Source organism: Pelodiscus sinensis, chromosome 5 (assembly GCF_052426305.1).
Source record: "Pelodiscus sinensis isolate ZL-2025 chromosome 5, ASM5242630v1, whole genome shotgun sequence".
Taxonomy (NCBI): domain Eukaryota; kingdom Metazoa; phylum Chordata; order Testudines; family Trionychidae; genus Pelodiscus; species Pelodiscus sinensis.
The window spans coordinates 87,847,714-87,867,322 of NC_143056.1; the positions used below are offsets into that span (position 1 = coordinate 87,847,714).

The 19,609-nt window shown below is 43.5% G+C and overlaps 1 protein-coding gene across 4 annotated transcripts; it reads left to right on the forward strand.

Moving 5' to 3' along the window:
* The first annotated feature begins 1,931 nt into the window (after window positions 1–1,931).
* LOC102451362 (CD59 glycoprotein-like) lies at window positions 1,932–13,232 on the forward strand. Of its 4 annotated transcripts, none has more exons than XM_075927680.2 (4): window positions 1,932–2,051; window positions 5,729–5,812; window positions 11,102–11,203; window positions 12,543–13,232. In XM_075927680.2, exons 2-4 carry the CDS (start codon window positions 5,743–5,745, stop codon window positions 12,737–12,739), a joined length of 369 nt encoding a protein of 122 aa, XP_075783795.1. In that variant the 5' UTR covers window positions 1,932–2,051; window positions 5,729–5,742; the 3' UTR covers window positions 12,740–13,232. The 4 variants fall into 4 exon arrangements, with proteins under 4 accessions (XP_075783795.1, XP_075783794.1, XP_089634698.1 ...); XM_075927679.2 differs by having other exon boundaries at window positions 2,030–2,157; XM_089778572.1 differs by lacking the exon at window positions 1,932–2,051 and adding an exon at window positions 2,073–2,207.
* Window positions 13,233–19,609: the final 6,377 nt, after the last annotated feature.

A 19,609-nucleotide genomic window follows, 5' to 3' on the forward strand; every position in this document is an offset into this window, starting at 1 on the left:
ACAAACCTTGGGCAGGGACACCACTCCTATCCCCTGGCTAATACCACTCCATGGACCCAACCTCCATGACTTGATCTCACTTCTCTTTAAACTCTGTTCTAGTTCTAGCCTTCACAGCCTCCTGCAGCAAGGAGTTCCACAGGTTGACTCTTTGCTTTGTGAAGAACAACTTTCTGTTATTAGTTTGAAGCCTGCTACCCATTCCTTTCCTTTGGTGTCCTCTAGTCCTTCTTTATGGGAACTAATGAAGAACTTTTCTGTATGCACCCTCTCCACCCAACTCCTGCTTTTAGAGATCTCTATCCTGTCCCCTCTCCGTCTCCTCTTTTCTAAGCTGAGAAGTTCCAGTCTCTTTAGCCTCTCTTCATATGGGACCTGTTCCTAACCCCTGATCATTGTAGTTGCCCTCCCCTCTTCCAGCCTCTCTCTTCCCCTCTCCCACCTCCTTTTCCCAGTCTCCCCCAGTTTTGTTCAATAAAGACAGATTCTATTTTTGAACACAATTGTCCTTTATTTTGTACATCAATAAGAAGGGGGGCTAGGGAAGGGTAAGTGGAAGGAGGTGAGGGAGGAATGGGGTACGAGCCCCCTATGGGGAGGACTGGGCTGGCTCTGCGGGCTTCTGGGGGTGGAACCTCTCCTGCAGCCCCCCAATTGCCCCCTCTCCCCAGATGGCAGCCTGCGGCAAGTGCAGCTGGTCTGATGGCCGAGTGCTGTGATGTGCCCAGTGTGGGTAGTCCAGGCACTCCAAGCCAGGACTGCTTTGTAAGCGGGGCACCCCTGAGAACTGTCTGTCCGGGGTGGGGGTCGGGACCCTTTAAGCACAGCCCTCGGCTAGCCTGAGACAGCATCTCCACGCTCTAAGTCCTCCTCTGATGCCCTGCCGGCACTGCTTCCGGCCATCCTTAAGCCTGGTTCAGGGTCCACTCTGTGTGGACATGCTAGTTCGAATTAGCAAAACGCTAATTCGAACTAGTTTTTTAGTCTAGATCCGTTAGTTCGAATTAGCTTAGTTTGAATTAACTAATTCGAACTAAGTTAGTTCGAATTAACGTTGTAGTGTAGACGTACCCTTAGCCTTTACTTCCACAATGGGAACATATCTACTTGAATTATTTCTCTCCCCACTTTGAGAGAAAATGCAATTCCATTTGCTAACTCCTTACATTTTAAAAAACCAGGAGGAGTCCAGTGGCACCTTAACAGCTCACAGATTTATTTGGGTATAAGCTTTCATGGACAAAGACTCACTTTGTCAGTTGCAAGGACTCCTTGTTGTTTTTATGGATACAGACTAACACAGCTACCCTTTTGATCATTAAATTTTAAATGATCCATCCTCCTCCTTCTCCTTCACAAGCACAGTCCCTGGAACTAATACCATTGTCTCCAGGCTCAACATCTATTCTTAGTAAAGAGAAAACCAAGACAATCAAGTTCAAATCTTGTAATCCCTGAAAAATGGGGAAGGAATGTTTTTAGCAACGTAAAACAGGTGCCTCATTGTAGAGTATTTGACCAAAGTCATGTCTTTATTCTCTTTTTTTTCTAAGACAGTTGTTGCATTTTAGAGACTAACACATTTATTTGAGCATAAGATACATGTGTGGGGGTAAATCTACTCTGCACAACTATTTCAGGATACCTCTAGTATCCCTAAATAGCTTCCCCTGTCTACACAAGCTGCCTGTTATTTTGAAATATTTTTGAAATAACGGGTAGGCTATTTCACCATCCTAGTAAACCTCGTTACACAAGGGTTAAGGGATATCTCAAAACAGTGGCTATTTGAAATTTGGCACCCTGTAGACATGCCAAATTTCAAAATAAGCTATTTCAAAATAGATCTGAATTGCTTATCTTTTTCTGAGTTTAGGGAGCTGTGTAGAGACACTGTTAGTCTTCCAGGCTCAGAGGGGGTAGCTCTGTTAGTCTGTAACTTTAAAAACAACCAATAGTCCTGTGGGACTTCAGAGACTAGCTATGTCTAGAGAAAGAGAGTGCTCAAGCTGTTCAATCATCCGCAGGAAGCGGCTGCCTCCAGTCTCTGGGTAGGAGTCAACAGGGTGGGGCGCTCGGGCTATTGCAGCAGTGTCTGAGCTCGGCAGACTCGCTGGGTTTTTCCGGGGCGCGGCGAGAAGCGGAGGCTGCGAGCCGGTCAGTTCCCCAGGCAGAGCTCTCGGCAGGTGGCGCGAGACCGGCAGCTGGTGAGCGGGGGCGCCTGTCCGCTTGTCAGGCGAGGCTCCTGGAGCCTAACGGTTTGGGCCAGAGCCCCGCGTTTTCCCTCCTTGCTTCCGTCCCCCGCGGGGCCAAGTGGGAGGCCCGCGTGGCTGATGAGGCGGGGGCTGCGCGGACCCCTCTCCCGCCCCAACTTGCGCCCTTTCTCCACAGCCGGGTGGGGCCTCCCTGCGCCCGCGTTAGCGCTCAGGGGAGCGGGGCGTCCGGAACTTGTCTCCCCCGCCCCAAGGGCTGCCTCGGGCTCGGGCTCTTTTACAGTTTCGCCCAAACTTTCCAGCTCCCACTTTGTGCCTGGAAATCGCATGCAGCCCCCGGCGTTACTAGAGTGGCCCGGGTCGGCTGCGGGCCTCTTCCGTGTGTCGTCTTCTGCAAGCCCTGTGCTGACCCGGGACTTGGCGCCCACCCCGGCAGCCTCCTTTGTTTGCAATAGAGCTGCTGTAGTTCTCCCTCGCCCCCTCCCGCGCCCCGGTAGGGTTTGTAGTAACCACCCCTTCTTGCCTGAACAGTAAGGCTTCAGTAGCAGCCTCCCTACCTAGAGGAGCACAAAGCAGCTGGAATGGGTTTTCCATTCTGGGAGGGGTTCCTGCAACACAGGTAAAGAAAAAAGACTTTGTCAAGTCAGCTCTAAAATACTCCCGGGGCAATTCTATGCCACTAAAAATCCTGACCACAACATGTTTAAAATGTTCATATTTGTCAAAATAATGCGTTATAATCCTTAGGGATATTAAAAATCAGTTATTTTAATAACTGTGCTCTGTGGGGCAGCAGTGCAGGGTGGCAGCAGCCCCTGTTTTTGGGGAGCGGGAGGCTGGTGTGGGAAAGTTTGACTTTGTCCTAGATCAGACAACTCCAATTACTGAGGGAGTACTGTTCCTGAGTAGAAGTTGCCAGCTTCCACAGTGACAGCAGAGACAAGGAAGCCAGTGGCCTTGCGGAGTTCTCACCAAATAGCTTCCAGGAGATAAACGTGAAACTTTGGGAGTGAGGCAACAGTAGGGAAAGACCTAGGAGAATGGATGGTCTTAAACTCTATTTTGAATGCTTGTTAACCTAATAAGCAGAACACAAAGAGAGATGGAAATGGATACAACTGTGTGTGTTTGAGTAGATTAAGGTGGGGTGGGGGGAACAAGCAGAATACCATGGACTGACTTTAAGACCACCGGTCTGGATGCTCAGGAGGCCCCTAAGGCATGGCTTTCCTGTAGTAGCTAACTTACTAGTTGTTATATTTATTGTTTAAATGCCTTATTGTTGTTGCCCCCACTGAGTAATGCCAAAAATATGGTCCCTTCAGGATCAATGCTGTTTCTGCCCTTTCATTATAAGAATGGCCATACTGGGCCAGAACAAAAGTCCATCTAGCCCAGTATCCTGTCTTCCCACAGTGGCCACTGCCAGTGGGAATGAACAGGACAGGTAATCAAGTGATTCCCTCACCTGTCACCCATTCTGAGCCCCTGACAAACGGATGTTAGGGACACCATTCTGACCCATTCTTGCTATTAAGCCTTGATGGATGAACTCCATGAATGTATCTAGTTCCTTTTTGAACCCTGTTAAGATCCTGGTTGTCACAACATCCTCTGGAAAGAAGTTCCAAATTTGACACTGCATTGTGTGAAAAAATACTTCATTTTGCTTGTTTTTAAACCTGCTACCTATTAATTTCATTTGGTGACCCCTAGATTCTTATGTTATGGGAACAAGTAAATAATTTTTCCTTATTCACTTTATTTGATTTTATGCTTTCTTTCACATATAGTGCCACTCCCCTATCAGCACATCCTGTTCTATCCTTCCAATACATTTTGTACCCTGGTATGATCATGTCCCATGGATTATCATCATGCCACCAAGTTTCTATGATGCCTACCTATTACATCTATATCCTCACTCAATACAAGGCACTTTAGTTCACCCTTCTTATATACAAATGCTAGAAGTCTAAATAAACACTTCAGAAACTTATCACTGTTTAGCTGATTGCCATTACCTGATGCAATTGAATGGGACTTTTTTTGTTTGACTGTTTCTCATCTGATCTTACCCATATCTTCCATCCTTTCTTCTTTACTAGGACATAGAGAATCTCTATTTTTAGATCCTCCCCTATGGGATGTCTGTCTGATACATGTGCTTTTCAGCACCTGTCGGTGTCTCCCCAGCTCTTAGTTTTAAAAACTGCTCTACAACCTTTTTGGTTTTAAGTGTCAACAATCTGGTTCCCTTTTGGAATAGGTGGAACCCAGGCTTCCCGTTTCCCCAGTTCCTAATAAATCTAGACCCTCTCCTCCCTACATTGTCTCATCCATGTATTGAGATCCAACAGTTCTGCTTGTCTGTCTGGTTCTGTGTGTAGAATTTGGCAACATTCTCTGAAATTATTCTTTCAGGTCCTGGATTTCAGGGCTCCTAAACTGGGGGTGTGTAAAAAAAATTCCAGGGGGGGGGCGTGAGGCAACAAGTTTTGCTGTGTGTGGGGGGGGAGGAGGGGAGGGGGAGGGTTTTTCAAAAATCAAAAAGGGGGGGGTGATGCCGAAAAGTTTGGGAACCACTGGTTTAACTAAAAATACCGAACTGCCCCCCCCCCCAAAAAAACCACCAGGAAAAAAATTCTCCTGAGAAAAATAAAAAGGGGAAGACCAAAGTTGGTGAGGCAAAGGAGAAGAAAAATACCAGACTGTCCGGGTCAGTACCAGACTCCTGGCAACCCTACTCCTTTACCTGCAGAACTCCCTCGCCAAACACCTGTTTCGCCAAGTTCCTTTATCTTTACTGCTTTGTGTCTCTTCTTTCAGTTTCCTTTCACTTCTGCAGCAACTTACAGTCTTCCTCTCTGAAATTTTTGGCTGTCGATTTGCATTTCTGCTAAATGATCAGCAGTGAAATAATAACAATGATATTTTAAGTATCATCCTTAGGCTTCAGAATTTAGTGAAATGAATGGAGGTAGAAAACTTGCTTTAACAAGCTGGCTGCATTTTCTGGCAGACTTCATCACTTTGCTTTTTTACGTACTTCATTCACGTTTTGAATGTTTTGTATTCATTACCCAATAAGTAGAAACTAGGCTGAGCAGATAAGTGAGAAAAATCAGGATAGAGAAGGCAAAGGGGGTCTTATGTAAGATACTCCTAATATCAGGACAGTCACTGTATAATCAGGACATCTAGTCACCCTAGGAGAAGTTAACTTTATTAATGAGAGCTGGGATTCTCTGAAGAATCTGTATCTATCACGGGGCCACATAAATTAGAGCAATCAGCCATATCACTGTAAAAGTCAATGTATCTCTCATGCTAATGACTTTATTTCCCTAACATCCCTGTGAGCTATTGGAGCATCATTATCTCCACGTTGGCACCTTGGTCCCGAACTAGATCCTCTAGGTCCTGTTGACCTTAGAAAGGTTGGTTTTGTAGATATTTTGTAAGCATTCAATATTATGAGCGAAGGCATGTAATGACTGTGTTTTTGCTTCCAGATAAAGGAAGAAACATGAATGGGAGCAAAATGAATTGTGTCCTCCTCACTGTCTTCTTCATTCTGGCTCTGTTTTGCAGTTCTGGTAGGTGTACTGGAGAGAGCCTACTTTAAAGGCCAAATCATGAGTTCCACAACAGACTCAATTAGCTATGGTGGTGCAGAGCAATTATTCAGGGGGAGAATCCTCTCTACACTTTTCTTCACATGGCAGAACTTCTTCCCAAAACCTATTCTGACCAACTCACTACAGTGGGTGCTGTCTAGCCCTGGGAAGTATACCCCTCCCCTTGCTGAGTTTAGCCACACCTGGTTTTGCTCTGTGGTCTGACAATCTGCTTTTTTTTATGCGGGATGTGTTGTATTCCAGACAACAAACCAATTGTAGCCCAGTGCAATAACAGAATCCTTCTTCAGCAATAGACCATCAGCATAAGTTTGAATTAGGTAAATATTAATATGGAAGAAATCAAGGGCAAGCAGATGAAGAGCTTGGAATGCCAAGCTGCATAGGATGTTTTGGCTGTATCTAGCATTAAAGGTGCAGGCTATTACACATCTGTCTTAAGTAGGGGGCATGTGGAAATTTTATAGAGGAATCTCTAAGGTCATCCTACATGGGATATTAATTTCTAACTCTTCTTATTACTAAAATCTTAATTCTGAAGTAGACTTTGCAGGTTTATAAACTAAAAAAATGAAGTCTTTTCAAATGTCTCTATCACAAGGGGGAGATAGATGAGTGAGATTAGGAGTCCAGATTAGGTTAATCAGCCCGCGTGGATCTCAAAGCACTATGCATATCAGAAGACCTCTCGCTCACCAAGCAGGATGCCACATTGTGCATTTGCTTTTGTTTCTGAATGGCATTTTAAGGTGTCATCCCAAGTAATGCTGCTTTTTTGACAAATGCACACTCTAAACTGAGACCAGTTTTTGGAAAGATGAAGCCATAGCCTTCTACCCAATAAAAAGCCATCTTGACTGCTGCTGAAGCTGATCATTCAGTGATGATCAGAAATCTAATGAGAATCCCAGGTTGGGTACTTACAGCCATCACCTATATATCTCCCATCTCCAGCTGGTGCTACTTTCCCCACCTTGCCGGATCTAGCTGCATTGAGTCTCAGCCAGTTTATTTTCCTCAATGCCCCGTATTTAAGCAGACGCTGGGAAATGTGTTCAGCCGCACTGTCTGGGCTCCAATAGAAAGAGCAACATTCAGATGTTGCTCAGCTTTGTGCTACACACTGCAAACCATGCTACTTCGCTAATCCTCCTGGCACCTATTTTGCATATAAAGTTGACCAAGAGAATGCCAAATGAGTTTCAGGTCAGAATAGTGATTACCCAGCAGTTCCAGCTCAGAGAACTCCTAACGGACTTGGTGCTTCTTGCTCAGACAGTAACAGGTCCACAAGCTTGCCATCGATGCCTTGTGATGACATTACTTAAAGTACTTGATAAATCTGATATCAGAAAGCTATTTTATCATCATTCATGGCTGAGAGCCTCCATTAACACAATAGGAGCAGTCTCTGCACCATACTTTAGACTTCGGACTGGAATGTCAAGGAAATCTGAGGCATCTATTATACAATAGTGGGACAACTCTCTCCACTTGTATTGATAATTGTTATCACTAAGGCTATGTCTAGACTACAGGCTTCTTTCAGAAGAAACTTTTTCAGAAGAAGTCTTCCAAAAGAGCATGTCCACACTGCCAAAGCACATCGATAAAGCCATCTCCTTTTTCGAAAGATAGCATCCACACTGAATGGATGCCATCTTGTATGTAAGCTATGATTACTATGGGTGGAATGGCCACCAGGGCACCTGTGCTTTTTCCTCTTTTCCCTTCTTGCAAGAGAACTCTTTCTTCCCCGTCCACACACTCCTTTTTCCAAAAGAGCTCTTTCGGAAAAAGGCTTCTTCCTCGTAGAAAGAGGTTTACCAATGTCGGAAAAACCCCTCTGTTCTTAGATTTTTTTTTCCTTGAAAGAATGGGATTACAGTGTGAACATAATTGAAATTTTTTTTGGAAAAATGGCTGTCTTTTCCAAAAGACAGGTTTTTTGTCTTTTCTGAAAAAAACCTCTGTAGTGTAGACCTACCCAAAGGAAAGACTCAGTGAAAGGTGGCAGTAGTCCAGACTTGTAAGCAAATGCTGTGATTATTATTTTTTTTCAGTCTGCATTTAGACTGTACCAAGGCCTGTATCTGGTAGCTTTTTTTCATTAGTATAGGAAGTATTGTCAGCTTCCAGCAGCACTGAGCCCTGAACTTTCCCCACTGGCCTTTGCCAACCTGGAAAGATGTAATTCTTTTAATCCACTTCCAATACCTAAAAAGCAGCACTGGCCAAAAAAAGTGATTACTTGTCACTTACTTCCCTGGTCTCGGTCTATTTCAAACATTAGAGCACAGCAATTAGAGTGGGGTGGGGAACCTTTTTTAGGTCAGGACCCGCACAAGTGAAAAGAAAAAACTGACTGATCTGGCTCCCATATGAGAAGATATTAGACACACTTGTCTCACTCATGCAACTCAGGGTGCCAGGATTGCCCTTGCTCTCCAGCCCTGTGGCGGGCGGGTGGGCTGTAAGGGTCAAATTGAAGTCCCAGAACAGTTAAGGCTAGTAGATTTTTCTGGGGTCTACCTAGGCTCTGGAGTGGGCCCCAAATGAGTTCAATTTGCAGAAAGTGTCTGTTGTGGGGTGCCTAGGCAGGAGAGGGGGGGTTCACAACTTACTTCCATTCCTCTCCCTCCTGGCTGCTGAGAGTAGGGAGCAGAAGAATAATGACCCAAGCTATATGCTTTCCTCTTGCTCCCTGATAGTGACAGGAAAGGGAAGAGAAGCAGTGTCCTCATATGAATCTTCAGCCTCCCCCTTCACTATCTCTAAATGGAGTTTTTGCCCCCTGCACCCATCCACACACACTCAATTCTCCGCCCTGAGCCCTCCCCCACCCCTCAAAGTTTTTACAGGTACTGTTATTTCGCAACCCTCTGCCCTGAGGTGGAGGGCTGGGATATGACTATACCTGTAAGAAATTTTAAGTTGCTTTCACCCCTGGTATTGCAGATATAGAATGTGCAAAAAAGATAGGTCTATACTTCCATGGAATGTAGAGGAGTTAAGGGCTCTTCCTGCTTCATTTGTAGGGCCCTAACAACTTCACAGCTGTGAAAAATGTCACAGACCATGAAATAAGTCCTTTCCCATGAAATCTGTCTCCTTGCTCCTACAAGCAACCCATCACAGAGAGCTTTCTGTCTCTGATTGAAGGACAGGTCCTGTCCTTCCCTGGATCAAACTGCTCTGGTGGTGGAAGGACCAGAGCACGGGCAGACCTGACCAGACCCACCTTTGGGTGCTTCTTCCTTCTGCAGAACACTGAGGTCATGTCTACACTAAAGAGAAGATCGAAGCTGACACAGTTGATCTTCCAGGGTTCAAATTAGTGGGTCCAGTGAAAATACACTAATTAAAACTGAGAGGGCACTTCCCTTGGCACCAGTAGTTCTCCTACAAGGAGTAAGGGAAGTCGAAGGAAGAGTGTGCTTCTGTGAACCACCTTCTGCTGTGGATGGTGACAAAATGCAGTTTAAGATACTTTGACTCAGCTATGTAATTAACGTAGCTGGAGTTGCATATCCTAATATGAACTTACCTTCTAGTGTAGATCTAGCCACAGGTTCCTGCAACTGGAGGAGACTTGTGGAGTTGGATTTTATGTTCCCTGTGCTGTTGGGAGTGCCCCATCAAAAGGGGGCACCTAGGTCTGACTGTGCAGGGGAAGCACAGGGTCAAGAAGTGAATGTGGGGCAGGAGGTGCAGCGCTTTCTACAGCTGTTGAAAGAGAGAGAACAAGTATTGTTCTAGCTAGTTCCTCCCAACTCCGGTTGGTCCTACCTGGGATGCTCCCAGCATGACGGGACATCAGAGTCACCTCTACCTCTTGGAACTTCCTGCAGCTGCAGAACGCTCTGCAACTCTGAAGGCAGCACAGAAATGAGGTGGCAATCCTATGACCCTCCCACAATCAGTTTGTGACCCTTTGGGTTGGGATCCCATAATTATAACACCAAGAAATGTTGTAACAGCTGTAAACATTTGTAACTTTTTAAACAGCTGCACATTTGAAATTTACCAGTTTTCAAATCCTATGGCTGTGAAACTGGCCATAATGGACCATGAATTTCATAGGGCCTATTCATTTCCTAATCATCAATGAAGGGCTAACTTGGCTGCAGTAAAAGGGGGAGGGGATAATGTGGTTGATGGATATGCTAAAATGTGGTGTAAATGGATTTCTGTTGAATAAGATGTATGTGAGATTTGCCTATTGAGTCTACTTTTATAGGTCCAGGTCCTGCAGGGAACCGTTCACTCTAAAAGAACAAGCTTCAGTCCATAGTGTTCAAAGTTTGGTAGGAATGTTACAGAACAAACGATATAGTCCCTGCCCAGAAAGGAGTCACAAATTAGGAGTAAAATTAGGGAAAAGAAGGAAGACTATTTATAATAACTTGTGAGCAAATCTTGGTGATACTGCTGCTTCTTTTATGCTATAGCATGTATTCCAATAGACACACAGGCTTGGAATACAGTCAGAAGACTGAGCATGAGGAAGAGGAGAGTAGGAAAGTGAGGAGTGTAGGAAAGCAGTAAGGCCAAGATTAAGACTGAGGTCAAGTCCTCAGTTCCCCTGTAAAGAGATGCAGGAGAACTGAAGACTTGCTAGAATATTAAGTGAAGGAAAAGACTGGTAAAATGAGGGGATGGTAAGAGGTGGAATTCATGAGAGCAGAAATGGGAAGGTAATAGAGAAGGAGGGGTGAGACCAATAGAACTAGGAGGAGAGAAGGGTTAAGGAAGTTTTGATGAAGTGGGTGGGTGCGGGCGGTACAGATGTCACTGGTAAAACAAAGGAGAAAATGATACTAATGGAATGGAGGCTGCAGTCCCCAAGAATATGGAGCAGCAATTACATAATCTGTATAAATCCAGTCTCAGTTGTTCTGGACCTTGTTGGAGTCAGGTCCGGAGAGAACTCCCTGCCAACTGCTGCAATTGAGGATCTTTTTGGGACAGGAAGCACTAGTTATGTAAATCTATCTCCCTGGATTCTTGTGAATGCATTAGGAGTTAAATATAACTTCACTGTTGGAATTAGAATACTATAGCATTGGGTGATCTGACTGAAAAGTGCTGCAGTATTTAAACCAGATTATCGTGAGGTTATAATTCAGGGATTTATCACTGTTTTGATCTAACAGTCTTGAGAAAGTCAATTGTCAGAACATCAAATGTAGAAGGAGAAAGAAGCTGCTTACTAAGTAATAAACTCTCTCTCTCTCTCTCTCTCAGGTTATATGCTGAATTGTTACAACTGTCCACTTATTGTTGGGCCATGTAAGACAAATATTACCTGTGCAAGTGGCCTTGATTCTTGCCTGTGGCTTAAAGTTGGTATGTTTACAATCCCAAATTTGGTTGCTTTAAGTACAGTAAATAAGGTTTAATGTTAATGATTCAATGTAATCAAGTGTAGAAATTTTATTTCTATAATCTGTGTATGAATGTCCATTTGAAGTGCACTCTTAATGAAGTCCTTGTTAACTCCTTCAGATGTATATAGAATTATGTGCATGAATATGGTTTGAACTATATCCAACATCTATGGAAGTTCCAATGGGACACAGTTTTTTGCTTAAAGAGATGCCATTCTGCAGTTAAGTATCCAACTGACTGCTCTATTGCATGTCTGGTGGGCGTGTGTGGAAACTGGTGAAAGGAGAAAATCTCACTGCCAGGTGTGGGGGCCAGCACTCTCCACTTCCCTGATTTAGGATTGGGATATAAATTGCTTCTTTATGCCAAATGGAACATTACTGAAGTATAATGCACTTAGCTTTCACTGCAGTCCAATTTGGAAACTGAATTATAGGCTTTTTTATGCCTGCCAGTGGTGTTCCTTGCTCTCATTTGCACTCATTCCTAGCTGGAATGTAGAATTCCAGGAACTAAGACCTGAATTTCACAGCTATTCGCCTCTGTCCAGGTCAGGTACTGGAGGCAGTCTCCACCCTGTGCTGGTTTTATATTGTGCAAGAGCCACTTGCCTGCGACTTGCAGTACTTTTATCTGAAGATGAGCCAGAGCCACATAACTCTGTGTGTTAGGACCATTAAAACTGTTAAAAATCCTAGTGATTACACAATTAACTGTTAGTGGCTGGGTTGGACTAGGGAGGGAAGGATGTTGAAGAGATGCCCCTCTCAGCTGGGAAGCCGGCTGCTGCCCCATGCTGTGGACTCTGCAGTATAAGGCTTGTGCAGCCAGCTCTTTGGGAGTAAGACTGGTAACTGGAGCGTGCAAGCTGCTCCTGGTGCTCACCTGCTCTGATTGCCAGCCCCGCACCTGCTGTGGGTCCAGTTCAGCAATATAAGCCTTGTATTGCAAAACTTGGAGTTCGGAGTGGAGCCAGCGCTCACTAGGAGGGCAGAGTATAACAGTAACAGACACAAATAAGATGATGCTTATTGGTTTACAGGTTAAACTTTTACATCGTGTGTGCACGTGTCTGTTCTAGCCATCTATTGAAACGAGTCCATCTGTGAAATTCAGAATCTCATATAAAGTTCAGGTTTGGATTTCTCGACTTGCTGTGTCCCAGAGAGCTCATAAGAAAAGCACCCTGTTACAACAAAACAGAGGCAGGAAAATCTCTGAATATCTAATGTAACGTTGTGATATAGCTTTCCTGTAAAGAACTAGTAATTTTGCATAACTCCCCTTTTTTTTTAAGGTGAAAGGACACTCCATGATTGCTACAAATATTCCAAATGCAATATCCATGCAATTGAAGAGGACTACAAAACTTCCAACTTTAATTTCAAATGCTGCCAAAAAAACCTGTGTAACATAAGTCCAATCATGATGATTAGTGAAGCAGTCTTCAGCATCACTCTCATGATCACCATGATCTGGATACTCTGCTTTTAAGATGGATGGTCTGGGGGGAACGGCAGTCGTCTTCACTTAAATACCAATTGACTTATAAGTCATACATAAACATGCTATGTATTGTTGAAAAGGTTTTTGTGCCTAGCACAGTTGTCTGAGAAATCAGACTTCAAAAATTTGCTTTGAAAAACTTAAAATGTAAGCAAAATATATTTTGAAGTGGTAAGTAACTTTTGTCAAGAATTTGCAGTTACAGTTATCTCTGTCTGAAGTAAATTCTGTTTCTTGCTTACAGTGACTTTAAGGTCTCTGATCTGATGCTGAGTGTGTCATTTTTGCACTCAAGGTAATGTTACACAGCTTTTCAATGGTGTTAAGCACTTTCTTAAGTCGGTAAAGTTCTTGTTTAACTCCCCATATTAAAAATTGTCTGCTTATTTTAATAACCATTGTATTATTGGTACTGCTTTGTAGCTGTTAATGCACAGCATGCTTGTAGATGAAATAAATCTTGACAATCTGTTTCTGTAAAGTGTAATGACTCAGACTGGGATGATGTTTGCAGTTGTCTCTTAATCCTGTAGGACTTCTGTCTATTCTCTTTTCTTTGAACTGTAAATACACTGAGAAGCAGGCCTTTATTTCTCTTAAGGTACGTCTACACCGCAATGCTATTGCGGGATACTGGAGTATCCCAAAATAGCTCTCTGTGTCTTCACAGCAAACCTGTTTATTTCAGGCTCGCTATTTCTATGTCCCTGTAAACCTCATTCTATGAAGAGTAAGAGGCATTTCAGAATAGCATTTTATTTTGGAACTTGGAGCTGTGTAGACCACACCAAATGACAAAATAATCTATTTTGAAATATGAGACACATTCTATGAATAGGGATGCGAACAACTAGTTGAGAAGTTGACTATTGGATAAGCCAATGTTTATTGGATAGTCAACCCAGTTGTTGACTAGTCATTTCCCCAGCTGTCTCTATTAGAAAGGGGCAGCGTGCGGGGAGGAGGGGTGCTTCACAGCGGCAGCATCAAATAGAGCCCTAGGCCAGGTGGGATGTCCCTAGGATGCACGTGGCATTTCAAAGCAGCAGTGGCACATGGAGCCCAGGATCAGCTGGTGACTCCCCCTGTGTGACCCTGGGCTTCTGGGAAATGCCATATGAAGCCTGACGGTGGGATCCTTGAGGTGTTTCAAAGTGGTAGCACCACATGGAGCCCAGGATCAGCAGGGGAGTCCCCAGATGATCCTTGGATCCAGGTGGTTGTGCTGCTTTGAAACACCGTGGTGAGCATGGGGCTGGGGGAGACTACCCTGCTGGTCCCGTGCTCCCTGCAGTGATTTTGCTTACTCAGGTACTCAAGTAATCAAAATTTAACATCCCTACCTAAGAGAGAGGGTGAGGTGAATTACTAAAGTCCCTCTTCTTAGATCATTGGGATCTTTCATCCAAGACATCCAGTCTCATATGCTAATCAATACATTTCAGCTTGGCTACTGTGTCTTTGGTCAGATTCTAAAAGCACCGTGATTTTTCTTGTTGATCAGAATGCTTTTTCCCCAAGTGTTTTCTGCTCTTAAACCATTTTGTCACTTGAATCATTTGGACTGAGCAATAATATTTTGGTGGTGACAAAGTTTATATAAAAATAACAGATGCAGCTGATTATTTTAACAGAATCTGAGAATTCTAGTGCAGAGAAATCTCAAGATAGATGTGGAGTCTTACAGAGAGGTACAGGGGAAGGGATCTTTCTCAATCCAAGGTAATACACAAGGCCATCTACGTAGTAAAGGTGAGGAACCAACTACCATGAAATGCATCATGTTGCAAAAAAGAAAACGTAATTTTGGGTAGTTTTAACAGAGGGATAGTATGCAAGTTGCAGGTGATGGTAGTACTGCTCGTCTCCTGTTCAAGCCAGCAGGGCCTCCTGAATTCGTCTGAGGCTGCTGGAGAAGTTTGTTGAAGAAATCCGAGCCACTAACAATAGTATTTACAAATTCATGGATGATGGGAGAAGTCCTAGTGGACTGAAGGAGGGTTAACATAGTGTCCACCTTTCAAAAGGAAGAGCCGGTGAACTATAGAATCATCAAGTTGACCTTGATACCCAGGAAACTACTGAGCAATGCATAAAACATTGAATTTGCAGGTACATTGAGCATGAAGGGGTGATCACTAGCAGGCAGCATCAATTTAACAAATATGCCAAACCAGTTCGATTTCCCTTTTTGACACGCTACCTGGTTTAGTGCATAAGGGGACTATGGTGGACATGTTATACCTCAAATTTAGCAAGACTGGTGCCATAATCTTACCCTACATTCTGATAAGGGAGCTGAAGAAAGGTGCCCTCAATGGAACAATCATTAAGAGGTTACATATCTGGATAAACATCTTGAGCAGGGTTCCACAGGGCTCTGTCCTGGGTCTGTTATTTCATATCTTTAACAACAAGCTGGATGTAGGAATAGAGAAAATTTGCAGATGCCAAAGCTGGGGTGTGATTTACAATACAGATGTGAAGGGTCAACTGGTAAGCATCACCCTTAATGAGTCCCTCATTCCAGTTAACTGGTGGGGACTGGAGCAGCTCCCTGGGGACAGCGGTTTACTCCTGCCTCACATGGGGGCCTGTTGTGAACAGAAGCTGCCCCTGCCTGCAACACAGCCAGTCTGCCATAATAATAAAAGATCTATAGCCATGTAAGACAAACAAGGAAAGAAGTGGGCCTTATCTACTGAGGATGGGGTGGAGAGTAAAGATTGTGTAGGCATGACCTAACACCTAAACAAGTAATTTGCCTTATTAGACTTATAATTCATGGGACTGTGCAGGGTGGCGATAGCAAGGATCTGGAAATTGAATTTTACTTCTACTCCAGGTGTAATAATTTCTAACAGCTTAAAGGGATTTAATGGCAGAGGGGGGAGGCTGGATAATCTCCAGTTAAGAATATTAAAGGATCTGGCACATATTGCAAGAACTTAAGATCAGTCCCACTGGGTCATACTCGGAGCCACAGCTCGGCACTGCTGATGGAATGAATAGAACAGGTACCTAAGTGATCCATCCTCAGTTACCCATTCCCAGCTTCTGGCACACAGGCAAGGGACACTATCTCTGCCCATCCTGGCTCATAGTCATTGGTCGACCTATTCTCCATGAATTTATCTAGTTCTTTTTTGAATCCTGATACAGTCTTGGCCATCACAACATCCTCTATCAAAGAGTTCAACAGACTGACTGTTGTGAGAAGAAATACTTTGTTTTGAATTCTCAGTAGGGTAGCTGTGTTAGTCTGTAACTGAAAAAAAATAATGAATGGTCCTGCAGCACCTTGGAGTCTAACAAAAAAATAGAGGCTGTGTCTACAGTGGCCAGATTTTGTGCAAAAGCAGCTGCTTTTGCGCAAAATCTTGCCAGCTGTCTAAACTGGCCACGAGTTCTTGCGCAAGATCTAATGTAAGATTGTCAGTGTTCTTGTGCAAGAACTCTGACGCTCCTGCTCGGGAAAAAGCCTTCTTGTGCAAGTGTTTTTGCTTAAGAGGGCAGTGTAGACAAGGACAGGAATTTCTTGCGCAAGAAAACCCCGATGGCGAAAATGGCTACTGGAGCTTTCTTGCGTAAGAGAGCATCTATACTGGCACGGGATGCTCTTGCGCAAAAGCACAGCTTTTACGCAAAGGCACATGGCAGTGTAGATGCTCTCTTGCGCAAATACCTTAATGCAAGAAATCTTGCATTAAAAGTATTTGTGCAAGAGAGCACCAGTCTAGACGCAACCAGACTGTATCATGTGCCTATGAAAGCTCATCATACTGTCTACATTTTTTGTTAGTCTCTATGGTGCTGCAAGACCAGTTTTTTTCTTTTTGTTTTTTGAATGGTAGTGCAAGCCCAATAGCAAGAATTTTTAATAAATCTGTAAACTTGGGACGCGTTGGGGGATTCATACTGTATGATTAGAGAAATGCTAATTGCTATTTTTAAGAAGGAGGACAAAAAATGATCCTGGAAACTGTCCCTGTTAGTTTGACATCAGCTTTATATAAGGCCTTGAAACAAATTTCAAAAGAAAAGTAGTTAAGGACACAGAGGTCAGTGGTAATTAGGATAAAATACTACATAGCTTTAGAAAAGGTACATTATCAGATCAACCTGCTCTCCTTTGAGAAAATAGGTTTTTTAGACAAAGGAAATGCAGTAGCTCCACTCTGTCTGGATTTTAGAAAGGCATCTGATACAGTTCCACATGGGAAATTAGTTAATTGGAGAAGATGCAGATTAATATGAGAATTGAAAGGTGGATAAGGAAGCGGTTATCTACTACAATCTCCAGAGTGCATCTTTGTGTCTGTCTGGAAGTCTGTTCATTCAAGAACTCCTAAATGGTAAGAAATAGGGCCACCAAATTGGGTATTCAGCTTCCTCTTGTCCTAAGTAAAAGCAGGGTCAGGATCAGTTGTACCAGGAGAACTGCAAGTCCCAGGAAAAGCACTTTTTTCCATAACATGAAAAGAGAAGGGTTGCTGTTCCAAGGGATGTAATATGAAAGTATCCACGCAGGACAGCAAGCCTTCAGGGGATAGCTATATACAAAGTGTCCATTGGACAGCCATCCCACCTCACTAGTTACCCCTTTCCCCAGATCATTTATAAATAGGTTGAATAGGATTGGTCCTAGTATAGCCCCCTTAGGGGACACCACTAGTTACTTCTCTCCATTCAGAAAACTTACCATTTATTCCTACCCTTTGTTTCCTGTCTTTTAACCAGTTATCAGTCCATGACAGGGCTTTCCCTCTTATCCCATGACAATTTAGAATCATAGAACACTAGAATTGGAAGGGACCTTGAGAGGTCATTAAGTCCAATCCCCTGCCCTCGCTACAGGACCAAGTACTGACTAAATCATCCCTAATAGATGTCTATCTAACCTGCTCTTAAATATCTCCAGTGATAGAGATTCCACAACCTCCCTAGGTAATTTATTCCAATGTTTAACCACCCTGACAAAGTTTTTCCTAATGTCCAACTTAAATCTCCCTTGCTGCAATTTAAGTCCAGTGCTACTTATCCTATCACCAGAGGCCAAAGAGAACCATTTCTCCCTCCTCCTACTTAAACTCTTTTACATACTTGAAAACTGCTATCGTGTCCTTTCAGTCTTCTCTTTTCTAAACTAAACAACCCCAATTCTTTCAGTCTTCCCTCATAGCTCATGTTTTCTAGGCCTTTGTTGCTGTTCTCTGGACCTTTCCTAATTTTCCCACATCTTTCTTGAAATTTGATGCCCAGAAATGGGCACAATACTCCAACTGAGGCCTGATCAGTGCAGCGTAGAGCAGAAGAATCACATCTCATGTCTTGCTCACAACACTCCTGATAATGCATCTCAGCATCTTATTTGCATTTTTTGCAACCATATCACACTATTGTTTCATATTCAGCATGTGGTCTGCTATGATCCCTAGATCCCCTACTTTAAGAGCTTACTTTACTTTACTTGAGCCTTTTGTGCTGGACCTTGTCAAAGGCTTTCTGAAAATCTAAGTACACTATATCTACTGGATCCCCTTTGTCTGCATGTTTGTTGATCCCTTCAAAGAGCTCTAGTAGATTAGTAAGGTATGATTTTCCTTTACAGAAACAATAGTGACTTTCCCCCAACAAATTATGTTCATCTTTGTGTCTGACAATTTTATTCTTTACTATAGTTTCAACTAATTTGCCTTGGTACTGACGTTAGGCTTACCAGTCTGAAATTGCCAGGATCACCTCTAAAGCTCTTTTTAAGTATTGGTGTCACATTAGCTATCTTCCAGTCATTAGGTACAGAAGCTGATTTAGAGGCTAGGTTACAAATCACAGTTAATAGTTCTGTAATTTCACATGTGAGTTCTTTCAGAACTCAGGTGAATGCCGTCTTGTCCCGGTGACTTGTTATTGTTAAGTTTATCAATTTGTTCCAAAACCTCCTCTAATGACACCTCAATCTGGGACAATTCCTCAGATTTGTCGCCTAAAAAGAATGGCTCAGGTTCGGAATCTCCCTAACATCCTCAGCCATGAAGACAGAAGCTAAGAATTCATGTAGTTCTTCTTCAAGTGATGTCCCCGTGGGTGCTCTGCTATTGGTGTTAGGCTCATCCCGGTGCTATGGATTCAAGACTTTCAGAGCAGAGTTCAGGCGGGCTGTGCATGCGCGAGTGGTGAGCAGCTTTCCCATCTTTGAAGTTAGTGTGTGCAGCCCAATTCCGCTCAGTTCCTTCTCCGCCGCCCTCAGTTACAGACAGAGTTCCAACCCTCTCCTCCTCAACACACTTCTGAAAAATGAGCAAGTAGTTGGTTAGATAGCGTTGAATTACCCAGTACTTCTTTCCCTGTTAATACAGTTTAAACTAAAAAAACAGCAACAACAACAAAAAACGCTTTTTTCCCTTAAGCTTGTTTATCCCTTTCATCACTCCGGGTTCACATGGCCACGATTATGGCCACCTGTCCTACTGATGGGTTCTCTATATTTGCCCACCCCATCTCTAAGAGATTTTGGAAGGGCCTACACAATCTTCACCCACCACATACAGCTGTACCCTCCATGTGGGATTTAGAATTAGTCTTCCACTCACTCACAAAACCACCCTTTGATTCAATGGCAACTTCATCACTTACTTTCTCACCATGAAAACATTGTTCCTTCTGGCAATCACGTCTGCAAGGAGGGTTAGCAAACTTGAAGTTCTCACGGCCTTGCCTCCATATACAACCTTTCACGGAAATAAAGTTATTCTACGGCCCCATCCCTCCTTCTTACCCAAAGTTATTTCTGACTTTTATATCCATGAACAGATAGTCTTTCCCACCTTCTACCTGAAACCACATCACTCCAGGGAA